Source organism: Corvus hawaiiensis, chromosome 3, assembly GCF_020740725.1.
Source record: "Corvus hawaiiensis isolate bCorHaw1 chromosome 3, bCorHaw1.pri.cur, whole genome shotgun sequence".
NCBI classification, from domain to species: domain Eukaryota; kingdom Metazoa; phylum Chordata; class Aves; order Passeriformes; family Corvidae; genus Corvus; species Corvus hawaiiensis.
The window spans coordinates 120,340,526-120,357,172 of NC_063215.1; the positions used below are offsets into that span (position 1 = coordinate 120,340,526).

General features: G+C 47.9%; 2 protein-coding genes across 4 annotated transcripts; both read right to left on the reverse strand.

Moving 5' to 3' along the window:
• Nucleotides 1-15: 15 nt before the first annotated feature.
• MALL (mal, T cell differentiation protein like) lies at nucleotides 16-2,470 on the reverse strand. Its single transcript, XM_048298093.1, has 4 exons — nucleotides 2,368-2,470; nucleotides 1,201-1,368; nucleotides 886-1,014; nucleotides 16-540 (listed from the first exon to the last, which is right to left on the reverse strand). The coding sequence occupies exons 1-4, from the start codon at nucleotides 2,467-2,469 to the stop codon at nucleotides 478-480; spliced, it is 462 nt and encodes a 153-aa protein (XP_048154050.1). The 5' UTR covers nucleotide 2,470; the 3' UTR covers nucleotides 16-477.
• A 142-nt stretch (nucleotides 2,471-2,612) lies between these two features.
• NPHP1 (nephrocystin 1) lies at nucleotides 2,613-16,186 on the reverse strand. 3 transcript variants are annotated; one of them, XM_048298038.1, is made up of 21 exons: nucleotides 16,089-16,186; nucleotides 15,901-15,965; nucleotides 15,128-15,188; nucleotides 14,517-14,653; nucleotides 13,990-14,179; nucleotides 13,705-13,806; nucleotides 13,128-13,219; nucleotides 12,967-13,006; nucleotides 12,603-12,687; nucleotides 11,930-12,024; nucleotides 11,247-11,375; nucleotides 10,340-10,414; nucleotides 9,961-10,071; nucleotides 8,953-9,035; nucleotides 8,005-8,081; nucleotides 7,627-7,726; nucleotides 7,407-7,519; nucleotides 6,039-6,112; nucleotides 5,888-5,932; nucleotides 4,177-4,480; nucleotides 2,613-2,703 (listed from the first exon to the last, which is right to left on the reverse strand). In XM_048298038.1, exons 1-20 carry the CDS (start codon nucleotides 16,155-16,157, stop codon nucleotides 4,202-4,204), a joined length of 2,022 nt encoding a protein of 673 aa, XP_048153995.1. In that variant the 5' UTR covers nucleotides 16,158-16,186; the 3' UTR covers nucleotides 2,613-2,703; nucleotides 4,177-4,201. The 3 variants fall into 3 exon arrangements, with proteins under 3 accessions (XP_048153995.1, XP_048153996.1, XP_048153994.1); XM_048298039.1 differs by lacking the exon at nucleotides 2,613-2,703 and having other exon boundaries at nucleotides 4,147-4,480; nucleotides 7,627-7,723; XM_048298037.1 differs by lacking the exon at nucleotides 2,613-2,703 and having other exon boundaries at nucleotides 4,147-4,480.
• Between the last annotated feature and the right edge of the window lie 461 nt (nucleotides 16,187-16,647).

Sequence of the window (16,647 nt, forward strand, 5' to 3'; positions counted from 1 at the left end):
AGAGTAGTCAAAATCTGTCAGTTGACACTTTATTCCAAATACAGCATTTACCAAATGAAACCAACAGAAAGTCAAGGAACAAAATCTTGTATCATTGTTAAGAATTTGTGTTGGGGAGGGATGGAGCTGAACTGGAGAAAGGCAAATAACATAAGAAAGGAGATTGTTTGCTGAAAGAAGAGAGATCTTTTTTTTTTCCTCCCTTCCCTTGGTTGTCAATATTTGGCAGAATGTCAGAGTTGGAGGCTTGGGGCCTGCGCCCCTCCCTCCCCTTGCGTAGCCCCCAGGCAAGGCAGGAAATGTCCCACAGGCACACCAACGTGTGCCAGCACATCCCTCCTGTGATGAAGTACAAAAGGACCTGCTGTTCCTGAGGCCTGGTGACAGGGCTGGGGCAGGGACACCTTGGGAAGACAGCAGGGTCCCTCACACTGGGAAAGCCCTTGTCCTGCAAAGGTGAATCCAGTGCTGCCAGGATCACTGGTAGTAGATGCTGAAGGCGTGGAGGATGTACAGGAAGGTCGTGAGGAAGGCGAAGAACTGCACGAGAGGAAGAAGAGGAAGGGTCAGCTGGCAGAGTCAAACCCCATCTCCTCCCAGTGCTCTCAGCCTGGGGAAGCCTCCCAGCCTAGAGCTCTCCTTGAGCCTCAAAGGACAGGCAAAACCTCAGCTTTTCCCAGGATCCAGCCATGCCAGGCTGTCCGTGAACTGGTGGACCCTGAGAAGCTGATGCTGGCTGCACGACCCACACAGGTGAGGAGCTGAAGCTCTGCCCAGTGTGACACCGTGGGGCTTGGGGTGGCTCTGCTGTGGCTTTAGCACGTGCTGTTGCCTCTCCCAGGGGGAACTGTGTGTTCTGCAGCTGGCAGGGTGCTCTGGACTCACCGATGCAGCGCTGTTGAGTTGGTAGTTGAGCGGCCCGTTGATGTCCAACTCAGAGTTGATGGTCGCGTTGGCCTGCAGGACTGCGGCGCTCATGTACAGAATGGCCGTGGCACCGTGGTACAAACTGTCCTGCAAAATAAGGCACCCGTGAGTGCCCCAAAGGGACGAACCTTCCCAGGCAGTGGTTTCACAGCAGAGCTCCCCTGGACTTTCCAATCGAGGCAAAAGGAGGAAAGGGCTGGTGGGTCACCATGGTGTGGTCCCGTGCCCACACCACTGCTGCCAACATCTGCCCGTGTTCCTTCCCCTCCTTACCAGCACTTTCCAGTTCTCGCTGTTCCTGTGATAGCCGAGGAGGTAGCTTAAGAGGAGCAGCAGGGAGATGAGCCAGGAGGTGAGGGACACGTACATCACCCATCCCTGCAGCAGCGGCAAGGAGACGGAGGTAGCAGCGACGAGGATCCACACCCAGGTCCCGCAGAGCTGCCAGGGACAAACAGGCGCCTCCGATGAGTGTGAGATGAGGAAAAGACCTTTTCCTCCCTAATTCCCTCCTCATCTCCCTCCCAGGCCAGCTGCCAGGAACCCCTGCATCTTTCCAAGAGCATCCCGGCGCGACAAGTCATGGGAAATGACTGTTCACAGAAAAGGGAAGGGTTTGCTGCTGCCTTCTACACAAGGAAGTGTCTCACCCCGAGGGATTTGATGGAGAAGCCAGAAAATGTGCTTTTATCTGGGAAAAGTGAATGGCCGCCTCAACCCAGCCCTGCCCGCTCGTTAATCTCCAAGGCTTGGAATCACCGCAGGAGGAAGTCTCCTCTCAGCCTGGAGTGAGTCGCTCGCTCTGGATCCACCCAAAGCAGTTACTGAGCACAAACAGCACACGGGCTTATCGGGATGAGCCTGTGCTGCCCTATGCCATCCCAGCTGCGGTGGGTGAAACCCCTGGAACTGCAGCGAGGAGCTGAACCTGCCGCTGTGGGCAGGGATTGTGCCTGTGGAGCACGGGGTGTGTGGGTTGCCAGCCCTGTGCACTGTGGAAAAGTACACCGGCTGCTATCTTGGCCAGTCCCACTGGATGCCCTCTGGACCCAGAAGCAATTGAAAGAATCATGGAATGCCACACATTACAAGACGCCCAATTGCCTTCAACCCCTGGAATGATTTGATACAGAGAGCAAAATTCCCTCGATTTTCAAGCCATTTCTATGTGACAACAAGAGCTGCTTCTGCCCTGGACGAGCCAGCAGCTCTTCAGCCTCTCCCAACCCCACGGCAGCCGGTGACCCTCACAAAGACTCTGTGATGGAGCTGGTGTACCTTGTCCTCAAGCTGCTCCTAAAATCACAAATACCGCCTTTGTGCATTCAGCATAAGCTCAAAGACAAGATGTCACTTCCCATTAGTGGTGCCTTCAGGATGGTTTGGGGGGATTTTAGCTAGGAGCGGGTGCCGTGAGGCAGCGGAGCCAGGTATACTCACAATCTCCGGCAGGATGAAGGCGTAGGGGATGGTTTTGAAGACGGCGGGTCCCGAGGGCAGGGCGGGTTGCGTGGAGGCTGCAGAGGGACCCACCGAGGCCATCTCTCCTCCGCTGACACCGCTCCGCTCGGCTCCGCTGGCGCTCGCCTGCCCCGCGCCGCTCTCGTGCGGGATTTAAGGGACACGCCCGCGGGACGTAAGCACAGGAACCGGCCCGGGCTGGCATCGCGCCGCTGCCCCGGCCGCAGACTGCGGCGGCTTTGTGCATCCCACTGCCAGCCGGGATGGGACAGAGCAGGACCCCGGCCCCACCGCGCACCAGTGCGAGGTCATTAACTACGGGGGAAAGGAAAAAACGTCCTACACCTTGCCGGGACAGAAATGTTTCCTGCAAACAATTGTCCTTGGCACGCTTCCAAGCCTGAAATATTTTTGCTTCCAGTATTGTTGTCTCCTCCCCCTTCTGTTCAGGTTTCTGCTCCGTGGTCACGTCAGACCCCTCCACACCCTCCAGGCACATCCAACCTTTCAGAAACTAGCAGGCAATTTTTACAAACACACCAGGAGGGTTTGGCAATGTGCTCCCAAGTGCCCAGTAAGGTTTGAAGGAGAGCTACAGGAATTTCTGCCTCCTGGCAAATGCATTTTGGATTTGGGAAGCACTTGCTGTCTCATCCAGCACACTCTGCCTTGCCCTAGAACTCCCAGATAAGGGGTGGGATGAAAGGCTGGGGGTGGTGGCACTTCTGCCTGGTGGCCCAGAGAGGACAGAACGACCCCATTAACTCGGGCAGTGGGCTACAGCAGGAAGAGGACATTGTCCCAGTGAGATATCCCAGCTCCGGTAGGCAAGACTGGTGATGCCTCAGGACCTTGGCTTCTATACCAAGCTCTTGCGCAACACAGAGCAAAGATCAAATCCATGTCTCTTGTCTGAGCCCTTCCTAGGCTGGGCAAGTGTTCTGTGGTATTTCTGCAGGCTCCAGTTTACAGATACTCCAGTGGGAGCTGGTTTCGGGCTCCATGCAGCGGAGGCTTTCAAGGATCTTCTTTTAAATAGCACCAGACAAAATTGTGCCTGGCCTGGGCTTAAATCCACGCGTGACTTGGTGGCAGTGTCCCCACTGCCCTGCAGGAAGCACCCAGATGCTCCAGCACTAAAGAGAAAGTGGATGAATCACTTTCCTCTGGGAGTGGACAGCACACAGAGCCTGTGGTTACAAAGCGCTCAGGGGTCAGCACAGAGGAAATCATCCTGGGGAACTGCAGCATTCCCAGGATTCCCACCACCTGTTATTGTGTTGGGTCAGGCACATTCCTGGGAGTAACCCAGCCTTCTCCTGAGTGGGGGAGAAGAACAGGCAAACAGTCTAAAAACGGAGCACCCTGCTGGTCACTGGTTGGGCAAGAGAGGATTCTTCCCCTAAGGTGGCTGCCCTTGCTCAGCAGCATTCTTAAAGACTGCTGCTCTTTCCCTTCCCTGCTCCAAGTCTGCTGGGGGACTGGGACAAAGAGCCTTTTGCTCACCCTGATTAAAATAACACTGGAAATTAATGGGAAGCTGCACGAGAGGAGAAAAGGGCTACCTCAGCTTCAGCAAAATATGATACCTGACATGGCTGCAACACGTACTAACAGGCAACCAGAGCCTTGTCTAATGCTGCAAAGTTAAAAATTTAAAATACAATTTCCAGTAGACAAACCGATAAAATAATTTTAGTCTCTCTCAAAATCTTAATTGTGCTAAAATATCCATTACAATTCAGATCCTACACAATCTCTTTGGTAAGAATTTAATTTTATTGTTACCATGTCCTTAGAGAGCCTGGATTGCTCATTCTCCTGGATTGTTTTCCCTCACTTCTCCTAAGAAATCATAGGCCAGCTCTGAGATGTCAAAGGCCCTGTGGGTGTTTTCTGATGACAGCAGGTACTCCAGCGCACCATTGTTCTCCCGGCTCCTTTTCAGGAAGTCATGGATCACCTTCCAGCGAGACAATTCCACCTCTTCCTCAGCCCATTTGTAGCTGGGGAGGAACGTGGTGTGGAGCAGAGGGAACACGGAGTCGTGGTACACGAGGACAAACGCAGACTTCAGGAATTCTTCATCTCTCTGCAGAGAAGAGTGTTTGAAAATAGTTCAGTGCAAACACGTGGTGTTGCCAAGCACTTCTCCAAAGTATTGTACACAGGGGAAAAACCCTGAACAACTCACTCCCAGTTCCCAGGAAAACAATGGGAAGAGATTTGACCTTCCTAAACACACATCCGTTATCTTGGATAAGCCTCTCCAGCGTTTCAACGAACCTGCTCCCTGAACTCTGTCAGCCTTCCCATAAACCACAGGCACCGAGAGCCCTTTGCTCGTGGGGTATTTGTATTTCTTCTTAAAAGCAGTGTCACATCCTCCCTGCCCTGGAAGCCCAAACTCCTCTCATTTCCCTGTTGTCCTAGGTGGAGAGTGGCTCCAATCCCACTCCTTGGAGCAGGAGGTGAGGCTGCCCCTGGGCACTGTTGTCCCACTCTTGGTGCGTGGTGTGCTCCCCTGTAAAGATCAGGCTGGAAAACCCAGACACTAAAGGATCAGCCTGGTAAATTATCAAACACATGGAAAAGATCCAAGTCCGGAGTGTCCCAGCCCCGGGAGCACTGTGCCTGGCAGGGAGCATTTCACAGCTTGGCCTCACGGGACCGCGGGAAGGGTGAGCATTCAGCAGGCAACAATCCTCCCGTGGGAGTGGCACATGCCAGTCAGGTAGAACTGGATGGTTCTGGCGTCCCGGGGAGTTACCAATTCCGTGAGCAATCTGCTTTCCTTTTGAATGAATGGCCCTGAAAAAGACGCTCTGACTCAGCGGGTGCTTGTTTTGCGTAAACCGGGAGCCATCCTTGGGCATCGATTCAGGAGCTTGCACAGGGAATGAAATATCCCACTGCTGCTCCCAGGAAATCCAGCACTGAGAGCCAATGGCTTTCTCATTCAGTTCCCTGCAGCTGCTCTCTGTCCAGGGGACAGTGGGTAGGACAAGGTGTGAGTGAGCCTGGGGACAACCAGGTCAGTTCTACACGCCAAAATGTGGGATTACAACTGTTCTGGGGTAGGGAGATCTGAGGAATTTGGGGGCCTTTTCCCAGGCAGATTGTGGGAGGACTGGACCTCAGAGTTTGGAGTAGGGAAGATGATTTTGCAGGCACACACAGCCCCTTTTGTATCCATGGAAAGCTTTTACCAGCCAAGTATTGGAAGCACATCATGACAGGGAGCCACAGTCTGGGTACCTGTAACAGGTTCCCCCCTAACAACATTGAAATAAAAATTTACAAGTTAATTTAATTTTCCTCCTGCTCCTGGTTTACTGTTATAAATCTGGGTGAGAAATGTTAAGAACTGCATTTACATATCTCTATTTTCTAAACAGATGTACAGTGAGAGGAAAAGCTAAGCAGCACTTGCACTGGCAGGGAGCAGCTAGCTGGAATTACCCTGCATTTATGGAAAGAAAAACCTGTAGTTTGTTACCTTCTCAGTTCTCTTCAATGTTCTTTCTTTGTCTGCCCAGGCACTCTAAAATGAAATGTGAAATCAGACCAAGGCTATGGAGAACTTTATCTTTTCACAAGACAAAAAAAAAGATCAAATTTTGCCTGGAAATCCTGACAAGGTAACATACCCGAAGTGCGTCCATCAGGTCTGGCTGATCCAGGAGTCGAGGGAAAGTTGCTAAAACAGGATTACAGATTAAGTCTGAAACAGAACACAAACACATTCAAGGCTAAGGAAGAATCAGGATAGTTTTCAAAGTATTGGCACATCCAGGTAGTCAACACAACCCCTCCCGTCAGATTATTCCAAAGGGAAAATGAGCTGTAACTGTTCTCCAGAGCAGGGAAGGTAGGAGAACTCCCTAAAAACTGTTCTCTGGCTGCAGCCAATTCTCAGTGGCTGAGAGACAGTTAAACTAGGAGAGGAGACACACAAACCCCAGTGCTGGTTTATTGGGAATGCCAGCAAGGAGGAGCCCTTCCTGATTTACCTGCCAGAGGTGTTTTCCCTCATTTCTGCACCTGCCTTTTCTACACACAGCTGCAATTGTGCTGCTTGGTTTGGATGTTATGGATAAACACATTTGGGTTCTACCTCAGCCTGGTGTGTCTGGTGTGGCATTTTAGGAGAACCAGGGAGCAAGTGCACGGTGAATTTACCCAGTGGGGCACATATCCCACTGCACAGGTGTCCTGGTGCTTTTTGGGTCACTTCCATGAGAAATCACTCTACTCCTGTCATTATTTTAATTAATGAGACTGTGGATAAGATTCCAAGTGACAGAGAGCAGGATTTTGGCTGAAGCATTTTCTTTCTCTTGTGATTTCAAATAGCGAATGTGCACTTGTTTCTTCACCTTGAAGCTGATGGGAAGTTCAGTAAACACAAAGCATTTACTAATGCCAAAATATTTCAGGGAAGTGAGCCAGGACTGATGACTTCTGGGACGTAGAACAGACATTTTCAGTTGTCTATCCCTAAAGTGATGGTGGATTTTGAAATAATAGAAACCTTCTTTAGTTGCACAGCTACCAGAACAACTTCTGGGATAAAGCATTTCAGTCGCTTCAAATGAAGTCTAAAATCCAAAGGATGCAGTTTAACTGCAGGAGAGGTCATCAGCCTGATCTACTGTCCTAAATTATGAAGATCAAATCAGGTAAATGTGGCAGTTCTCACCTATATAAATTCACACGTAGTAGAATTAAGAAATGTAATTTTTCCATATTTCAAGTCAGCTTTAAAATGGAGAAGGCTACAACCTATCATTAGTTCTGCTGAATAAGATACAGAGTTGCAAAATCAGGGCAAGACACTGAATTCTGAAACCAGAACTCTCCAACTTGTGTCTCTCCCTACTGTCAGGAAGTAAATAATAATTAAAAAATAAAAATAAAGAGGATGACTTAGCCTGAGTGCCAAAAGCATCTCTTGCCAAAGGGAACTCTGGAGAGAGTCGTTCCCTGGATGAACCTGATCTTCCTCCAGTGCTCACCTGTGCTTTGCATGCTCATCCTGTCCTTCAGGAGGGCGTCTCCAAGGATTTGCCGATAAAACACCAGGAGATGGATGTAGCACATGCTCCCAACTAATGTTTCAGGGAGAAAACTATTGGGAAAATAAAGGACAGCAGTTGAGATGTTTATTGCAAACACTGCAGATTTCTCTAGGCTATCTGGAATACTTTTTCATTTTAGGGAAGCACAAGGACTCACTTCAGGATGTCTTTTGAGTGCACGCTTGGTGACTTCACTTTCACCAGAAGCACAGGCTGTTTCCTGAGGCTCATAAACTGCTGAAAAACCCCAGAGCCTGCTGCAGGAATAAACACCCCAGATTCAAACAGTCAGTTTGAAACAACATTCATAAAATGCCCATTACAAAAATGGACATTTCAGTGGCTTGAGAACTCTTTCAAGTTTAGTTCGCCTGGCACCACCCAGCTCCCCACAGTCAAGGCAAAAGCAGATAAATAATGAAATACATGCAAAAATAGAACACACAAACCCAAGCCAGGTTTTGGGGACTATTGTGAAGGAGATGCAGCATTAATTACATTGTCTTATTTAAATTATTTTGAAAAGAAACCACACCTCTCCTTGATATTGATGGGTCAACCTCAACACCTCTCTCGTAGGGAGTTCCACCACTCAGGACCAGCTCGTACATCCTGTTAATAAAGATAAATTTGAAGCCTGTATGATATTGGGAATTTAACTATTTTTGGAATTTAATTATACTGGGAGGTTAATTATTTTAAAAGCCATTAAGAACACTGTTTCTTTCCCACAGCCCAAATATTCTTCCTGTATGGAATTTAGCAATTGCTTCATTAAAATGGTTTTGAGGAATCATCACTTCAACATTTTAAATCTTTCATATTTAAAATTTGTTAAAGAATAATGTAATCCCTGTTCTGTCAAGAGTAAGTCACTGCTGAAGCAAGCATGAAATTTAATCTGTAATACCATGCTTACTTAATGAAATGGTAGAACAATATTTAAAAAATGAGATTTAGAAGAGATTTAGAGACTTTTTAGAACGGGTGTCCTGTGGGTATTTCTTTTCCCCTGTAACCCAGATAAATTCAGAATACATATACACAATGCATATATATACACCAATATTTGGTTAAAACCAAGTCTTGAAAGTCTGAGCTACAATGAATTATTTCTGTCAGTGAACAGAAAGTTTTCCTACATTTAATAAAATAATGTACAATTTATTATTCTTTCAGATGACTGGACCCACTAACAATAAATCAGCTGCAAAATATAATTCACACTCCAAGAGCAGTGAGAGATTCATTCACAACAGCTCCTACCCGATTCCAGGCCTTGGAAACCAGTCTCCCAATCTTCACATGGGAAAAGGATAATGCAGCAAAGTGCACACGAAGAAGAGCCAGAATCACAAAGGACTGGTCTGGATGCCCCATGCCCCAGCAGTGTGTAAGTATCAAAGATGAGCTTTACTCTAAAATAGATGTAGGTACATCTATGTGTAAATACAGGGACAGCAGGAACACACAACAAACTCACTTGGAAGGAACAGGAATCCCACTGGAAGTGAAAAGCTTCAGAAAGGCCCAGCCACAGCTCAGCTCTCCTCTTTCACCTGTTGACTAGAAAAAAAAGAGAAATGTAAATTATTTGAGCAGCTGACCCAGAACGAGTGACTGAAGCACGATTAATGACAATAACCACATCAAAATCATTGTAGCTATCCCCCTTTTCCTCTTTCACCCTTGTGTGCTTAAAAATCACAATCTGCCTTCTCTGAGGGTAGTTTTTCTGGCTTTACCATCTATTGTCTTACTACCTGTTGTGCTTTCCAGCAGCATATCCCAGATGGACAGGCTCTATCTGTGTAAACTGGAGCTGGAAACCACTGTCCATACTGCTGAAACAGTTAAAACTTTAGTTTTCAAACTGCACAGGACATTAGTCTGAAATAAATCACAGAAAACTGCAGGAGTGAAGAGACAACTGGTCCATTGTGATCCCATGACATGGGATTTTTGGCACAATTTATTTCAATGTTTGTACAGGGACACTCACATCCATGAGTCAGAGGAACTTTTAGGGATATTCTCTCATCAGAGAAACCCAGAATGGTCTGTGTTGGAAGGGATTTTAAGGATCATCTTGTGCCACCCCCTGCCATGGGCAGGGGCACCTTCCACTATCCCAGCTTGCTCCAAGCCCCGTCCAGCCTGGCTTTGGACACTTCCAGGGATGGGACTGCCACAGCTTCCCTGGGCAGCCTGTGCCAGGGCCTCTCCACTCTCACAGGGAAGAATTCCTCACCAATACCCCATCTATCCCTGCCCTCTGGCAGTGGGAAGTCATTCCCCCTTCTCCTGTCACTACATGACCTTGTGAAAAGTCTCTCACCATCTTTCTTGTAGGTCTTTCCAGATAATCCTATTCTCTAATCCTGTTCTCTAATGAGGGATGTTCCCTAGTCCTATTCTCTACCTAGGGACAGCTGGTTCCCTTTATAAACCTGCACTTGGAGTGATTTCCACTGCACCTTCCCACACTCACATTGCACTTGTAAGTGATGCCAAGCTCAAACAATATCCCAATGTCTGAAGACAGGGAGCTGGACCTGACAAAACAGTCACCATCAAGCAGGCTGGGTAAGATGCCCATCACCTGATACAGAGAGAGGGAGGGGAAAAAAAAAAGAAGTTAATGTACCTAAGAAAAAAAATCTTGATCTTTAAAGGCCATCAACCACATCCCTCACTCATACAAGATCTCAGACCCAATCCCACTGCATCTAAAAATGAGGAGAGAACCAATTCCAGTCAAAACCTTGCTCCCCTTACTGTCTTTCCACGGAGCACAGCTGTGCCACCAAGGAACACTTTAGTGACACTGAAGGAAGAAGCTGTAAACAGCCAGTGGCTGTGACACCTACCCTTGGAGAAAAAGTCCATGTTTGAGGACTTTTAGGCAGCCATGTAGCTCTCACTGTGTGAATGTTACTCAGCACCTGAGGTGGGGAAAAAAGATAAAGCAAGTTTTTCTGGAAAGCCCCGCTGCTTTCAGAAAATGCAGGGTTATCCCAGATGGATCCAACACTGCACACAACAAAGACATCTGGAAGAAAACTGCTGGATAATCAAAGTTATGGTTTTACAGAAACCTGCTCTGCACACCCACAAAGGAGCAGAGGACCAAGGGCACATGGAGGAGTGTGACCCTGACCCAGCTGCTCCCAGGCCCATCCCAGGAGACAGATCAGCCCGGGAAACACTCATCTCCAGGAGCACAGAGGAGCCAGGAGGCACAATGGCAGGTGGGGGACCTGAAATTAGGGACTCAGAGCAATGGAGCTCCCGCCCCAGCCCCTCCCAGGGCCACCCAGTACAGCCCTGAGCCCCAAGGGCCGGGTGTGACTGTCACCCTGAGTCAGGAGCAGCTCCCTGGCTCACCTCACACTGCTCAGGGGCATTCTGGGGCTGCACCTGACTTACCACGGAAGGAAAGCAGAGGGGGAGAAACCAAAGGCAGCAAAAGGGAGGGATCAAGTGCTTTGTGCAGTACCAAGGGTGGGAAACAAGGCTGAGTGTGCCTGCCTCGCCATGCCCAGTGCCCATCAATGCAGTCTGGCCTGTTTTATCATTAAATTCTATTTTTCTGGGTGAGTGGGCTCGAACCAGACTCATCTGAGCATAAATTAAACAGCTTGGGAGGCAGGTTGTGTGTCTCTCTCTAAGTGAGACAGCTGGAGGAGCTGCATACCAGAGGAACCAGAACCTGAAGGATCCTGGAAGTTGCAAACCTCCTCCAGTCCTTTTCTGGGAAGCAGACACGTTCCTTACCCGGCTGCCGTCAAAGAGGCAGAGCCGGACATGCCGGCTGAGGACCCGCACGCCGGTTCCAGGGGGTGGGATCATCTTGCAGCTGCATAAAGTGACAATCAGGCACACTCTGGTGGGTCTAGGATGGATCTGAAATACAGCAGGAGGAGGATGAAACCTAAAGGCCCTCTGCACGTGGTCTCATTTTGTGTTTATGGACTGAGGTGATTCTCCCAACCACAGCCCCTGTGCAGTGGGAGCAGCAGGATTTCTTCACCAGCCTTTAGCTCTGCCCTAAGGATGTTTCAGTGGGACAGACAGAAGGTCCCAGCAGCAGAAATATTCCAGAAATGGTGCAAATTAAGACATACTTGTTAGCCAAATGGAAAGAAGGCAAATTGAGTTTGTGTCCATCAGTTTAAAACTTCACACAAGTCACCCACTGCCTCACCCCAGATAGGGAAGCAACCCACAAACTATGGTGACTCTTAAAAGAAATACAACATGACAATTTAGGCTGATTTTTGGAGAGTAGGATGTGGTAACACTACTGGCTAAGGAGTCTGGATTGACATGGAAATCTGCCATGTGCTTCCCAGCAATATTCACCCATCAATGTGAATTCCTGCCAGCAATTCCCATCCAGAGATCCTGACACTTCCCAAACCCAAAGGCATCAGAGCCCCCTTAGCAGCAATACTCACAGTATTTCTCTCAGAGTTCCACACCAAGTCTTTGAAAGCCAGCTGGGATGGAGTAAGCTCAGGCTGCAAATAATAACTTGCTCGAAACTCTTCACCTACAGCAAGAGGAAATTTAAAACCACTTCATTTTAAAAATGATCTTTATTGCCCCAAAATGGACAACACCCCAAATTCAGGTCCAGTTGAATATTTGACTAAACAAAACTATGGTATCATCTCCCATGAGCACTGTTTACTATTTGTAAGTGTTCTGAAGTATTTCATCCCAAAAGCACAATTACTTAATTAAAAAAAAGGGGATGAAACAGCTTTAAATAGAAAGACTAACAAAACATGAGATGTTTTAATATATCTACTGAAGAGATTCCAAAAGACCTTTAAGAAAAAGGGAAGATTAAAATAAAATAAAAACAAATTAACACTTCCCGCACTGTCAACAGGAAGGATCTTCCAAAGAGGAAAATCTTTAAAATTGTGAGGAAATTTGTCAGGATTTCATATTGATAAATTGAAATTTAAGGGAAAAGAATTCTTTTATACATTATTTGATGGGTCAAATATAGCCAAATACCCCATTAAAATTAAGCAATACTGATTTTAGTCCACCAGGCTGGTGACCAGGGTGAGAAAGCCACCACAGACACCTGAGAATCCTGCCAGGAGAAATCCTTACCTTCCTCCAAGAGCTGGCAAAGCATGGATGGGCGGAATCCTGCAGGAACTGCCCCTATGGTGGTCAGTACCTCCACAGTGTCATTCTAGCAAAAAGAAAGAAAAAAGGATACTACTGTTCCTGCTATTTAACAGCAAATTTCATCCTAATTTCCAGCTCTGTTCAGAACCAGAAACTTGGGATCTCAGTCACCTCCTCTGAAGCGTTTCTGTGGCATTTCTTGCTAACAGAGACTCCCAAAACACAGATGTTAATTAAGAACAAGGGTCTGTGATATGAGACAGTGTTTGGGAAAAGGCACAGCTTGTCTACAAAACAATGAAGATTATGGCAGGTGAAGCTCCTCTGTAAGAGGGGCACCTACCTCTGTGATGGCTCGGACAGCACTCCAGTGGGAATCTGTTCTGGAAGAAAAATAGAGGGATTTATAATAAATCCTCACGTGAACAAAAGTTTAACCACTAAATATTGGTCTGTTTTCAAATAGCAACAGCTTCATAACCATATCTGAGACACTCCATTTACCTTTTTTTAATTTCAGTTCCATCTGCTGTTTCATCTACCACTTCTATGTGTTCTTCTGACTCCTCCTGGCTTTCTTCCTCTGCCTTGGGAACCTGGAATTCAGATTTAAAATGGCAAATGGCTTGATTTCTTCCCAGCTCTGTTCTTAAAAATGCCTTCTCCAACCACAGCCCACGTTAGTGTAAGTTTAGAATAAGTGAAATAAGTTTATAAGAGAAGATTTTCTGTCTGTGGTGCAGAAAACTGTCCCACGTTTACACGGACTCCCATTTCAGATAAATTGTTAAAAGCCCAAATTAATCCAAGCAGCGTGGGGTTTTCAGAGCTGGCCTTTAGTGACAAAGATTCTGACTTTTATATTCAAGTAACTTCTCTGCCACGACTTCACAAGGCACAAAAATGCTGCTTTTGATGGGTATCTCCATCCCCATGGATAAAAACATGGAGTTGTTTCCAAATAACTGGCATTATTTCCAAACAACACACTGCACTGTGACCCATTTTATGCAGATATAGGATCATTAATCTATATAAAAGAGCAGAGGTGAGATTAGGACAGAGGTTGCAGCACACCAACCGCAAGGTAGGTCCTGGGAACGAGGCCTCTCTCCCCCTTGGAATTTTCAGCTACCCACCAGCCATCCGCCTTCTTGTCGTGTATGAGCAGGATTTCACCTTTCTTTGGCATTGGAGGGAGAGACAGAGACAAAAACCAACCAAATATTTAAATTAAAAAGGACCTAACTCCAATTTCTCCCCAAATCCCACAACTGGCTGAATCCCAAAAGCACAGGATTTCATTATAGTTACTGCTTAATTCAGAGTGATCTGCAGTAAAAACCCTTTACAGAGAGATAGTCACCACAAATGTGAGATCCCCTTCCTGCTGGGCATCGAAGTTTCCAACAGCAACACATTCTCTGACATTTGGATCATCCAGCATCTTCTCCTCATCTTCTTCTTCAGTGTCTTCCTCCTCACTTCCTTCATCTTCACTCTCCTCCTCTTCATTTCCATCTTCTGCACGAGGACCTTTCTGGTGTTCCTCATCCCTACCCAAAACAAATCAAACTTCTTTTATTATCATTTCCACCAAACTTTTTGAAATGCTGTCAAGCTTCTGCAAGGACTTTATCCAGACACAGCATCTTCACTCCTGTGTTTTACTCTCTGTCCTCAAGAAACTCCTCCAAACCTTATATTCCAGCCATTATCCAGCACCCTTAGAAAATCTCAGCAAGTCACAAATGACTTCTCTCGTGAGCACTTCTTTTTTTTATCCTTCTGTTATTTTTCAGCTAATAAAGGGGGTGAGATAATGATTTTTCAAGGTCCATTCCAGCCATCCTTTAAAAAAACAGGTTGCATTTGTGTGTTTAAGCTACTCACCCTGGATAATTCTTTGTCACGTTATCCTGATCCAAGACAAGAAGGAGTTTCTGCAGCTGCTGGGAGAGTTGTAGCAACAGCTTCTCTTCCTCTTCCTTCCTCTGGCTGTAATTCCCCACCGGCGCGGGCTCATCAGCCTGACAGAGAACCCAACAAATGCCCCAAAGAATCAAAGCTCCCCAATAAATTGCTCAAAGAATCAAAAGTTCCCCTATAAATTTAGTTTTCCAGACATGCCTTACAAGCTTTCCCCTTCCTGGGCTACTGTCACTCCCTCTTTAGTGACAATTTTCTTAGCATTTCACTCTGCCAAGGTGAAATTCTTTGTTAAGTTTCAAATTGCATTCTCTGCTTCCAAAGAATGCATTGGGTTGAAAAATATTTTATCAAAAGATTTTAAGTGCAGGACTTGGACAAAATAAAGCATTAAAGTGAGTTTTTAAATTATATAAATGGATATAAAAAGTATTAATTGGAGAGATGACAAGCAGGGACCGTGCAGTGCTGGGCATTGCTCTTGTCCTGAGGCATTTAAAATGGAAGGTTGGTGTTCTTTAAATGCTCTCTGTGGTGAATTTCGGAGAAAACCACAAATTAATCTCCATACTTACTTTTTTCAAAGCATAGAGAGCGTTTGTATTCTCCTCCACCAATTTCTTCAGCTGTGTACATCTGCATTGAAAGCAAGACAGGCAGATGGTATTCTCTTTAAAACTCTGACCCCAACCACACCTGATGACTGAAAGGTGTCATTTTAGGTGCTGTGTGTCCCTGCAGGTTGAGAGCTCCAAGCCCAAACAGCAGCATTTGTCAGAATCCCAGAATAGCTGGGGTTGGAATGGACCTCTGGAGATCATCCAGTCCAACCCCACTGCCCAGGCAGGATCACCCGGAGCAGGTGACAAGGGAATACATCCAGGTGGGTTTGGGATGTCTCCAAAGAGGGAGACTCCACACCCTCCCTGGTGTGGAGCTGGGCAGCTGTTCCAGTTCTCTGCCATTCTCCCTCATTTGAGGTGGATCTTGTGTTTTAGTTTATGGCCATTGCTCCTCATCCTGTTGCTGGGCATCACCGGAAAGAGCCTGGCACCATCCCCTTGGCACCTGCCTTGGAGGTATTTTTATAGATTGCTGAGATTCCCCTCTCAGTCTTCCCTTCTCCAGACTTTCCTCAGCCTCAGAGGGCTGGGAAAGAGCCAGTCTGGAAAACAGGAGTGAAAGGGGCAGGGAGAGAGCTGTACAATTAGGAGAGGAAAGGCACAGAGGGAACCAACAGTACGAAAGGCATAGAGGTACGAGAGGGGAGGGTGAGGGCAGGGCCGGGGCGGTGGGAGCGAGGGATGGGGTGGGATAGGGTTCGGGATGGGGTCGGGATCTCCCTCACCTCAGCCCAAGGGCCTCCCGCTGCCCGGGGGCTGCAGCCGCGCTCTCCGCCCGCAGCGCCTCCACCTGCAACAGGGGACGGGGGCGGTCAGGGGCCGGGGATGGGGGGCGAGACCGGTACCGGCCCCGGTACAGCCCCGGTACAGCCCCGGTACCTGCCCCAGTACAGCTCCGGTGCAGCCCCGGTACCTGCGCCCGCAGCTCCCGGCTCCGGCGCTGCACCCGCTGCAGCGGCCCCCGCGCCCGCCGCTCCGACATCGTCACCGGGCAACGGGACAGCCCCGGCGCCGCCGGATGACGGGCCCGGGGCGGGGCCGGCAGCGCTCCGTACCCAGCACGCGGTCCCGGCAGCGCCGGAGCTCTCAAACCTCCCCAGCACCACTCATCTGCCGACAAACGATTTGGCGTTTTGTGATGCCGGTAATGGACTCACTGAATAGTTGGGTTTGGAAGGCACCTCTGGAGACCATGCAGTCTGATGGCAGGATCGTTAAGTTTGGGAATGAGCTCCAAGATCAAGGCCAAGCCTTAAAGGGCGCTGGGCAGTGCCTTTTCTCCCCCAGAGCTTTTAGAACTCCATAATACCTTTGAAAACCAGCAGCCTGCAGTGAATCCTCCAGCACTGCTTCTCCTGGAATTCCCTAGCAATGGGAAGAAGGAATTTGCTACCGCTACCTTCACAATTCCTTATCCGAAGTGCCTGGAGGAATTCCAACTCCTTCATTTTACTTGCTCGTTCACCCAGCCA

Coding starts and splice junctions, on each gene's coding strand:
- NPHP1 (XM_048298038.1), bottom strand. CDS start 16,157: ATGTCGGAGCGGCGGGCGCGGGGGCCGCTGCAGCGGGTGCAGCGCCGG. Junction 15,966..16,088: donor GCCGGGAGCTGCGGGCGCAG/GTACCGGGGCTG, acceptor CCCCTGTTGCAG/GTGGAGGCGCTGCGGGCGGA. Junction 12,025..12,602: donor TTGCCAGCTCTTGGAGGAAG/GTAAGGATTTCT, acceptor CTCTTGCTGTAG/GTGAAGAGTTTCGAGCAAGT.
- MALL (XM_048298093.1), bottom strand. CDS start 2,469: ATGGCCTCGGTGGGTCCCTCTGCAGCCTCCACGCAACCCGCCCTGCCC. Junction 1,369..2,367: donor CCTTCATCCTGCCGGAGATT/GTGAGTATACCT, acceptor TGTCCCTGGCAG/CTCTGCGGGACCTGGGTGTG. Junction 1,015..1,200: donor GCGAGAACTGGAAAGTGCTG/GTAAGGAGGGGA, acceptor CTTATTTTGCAG/GACAGTTTGTACCACGGTGC.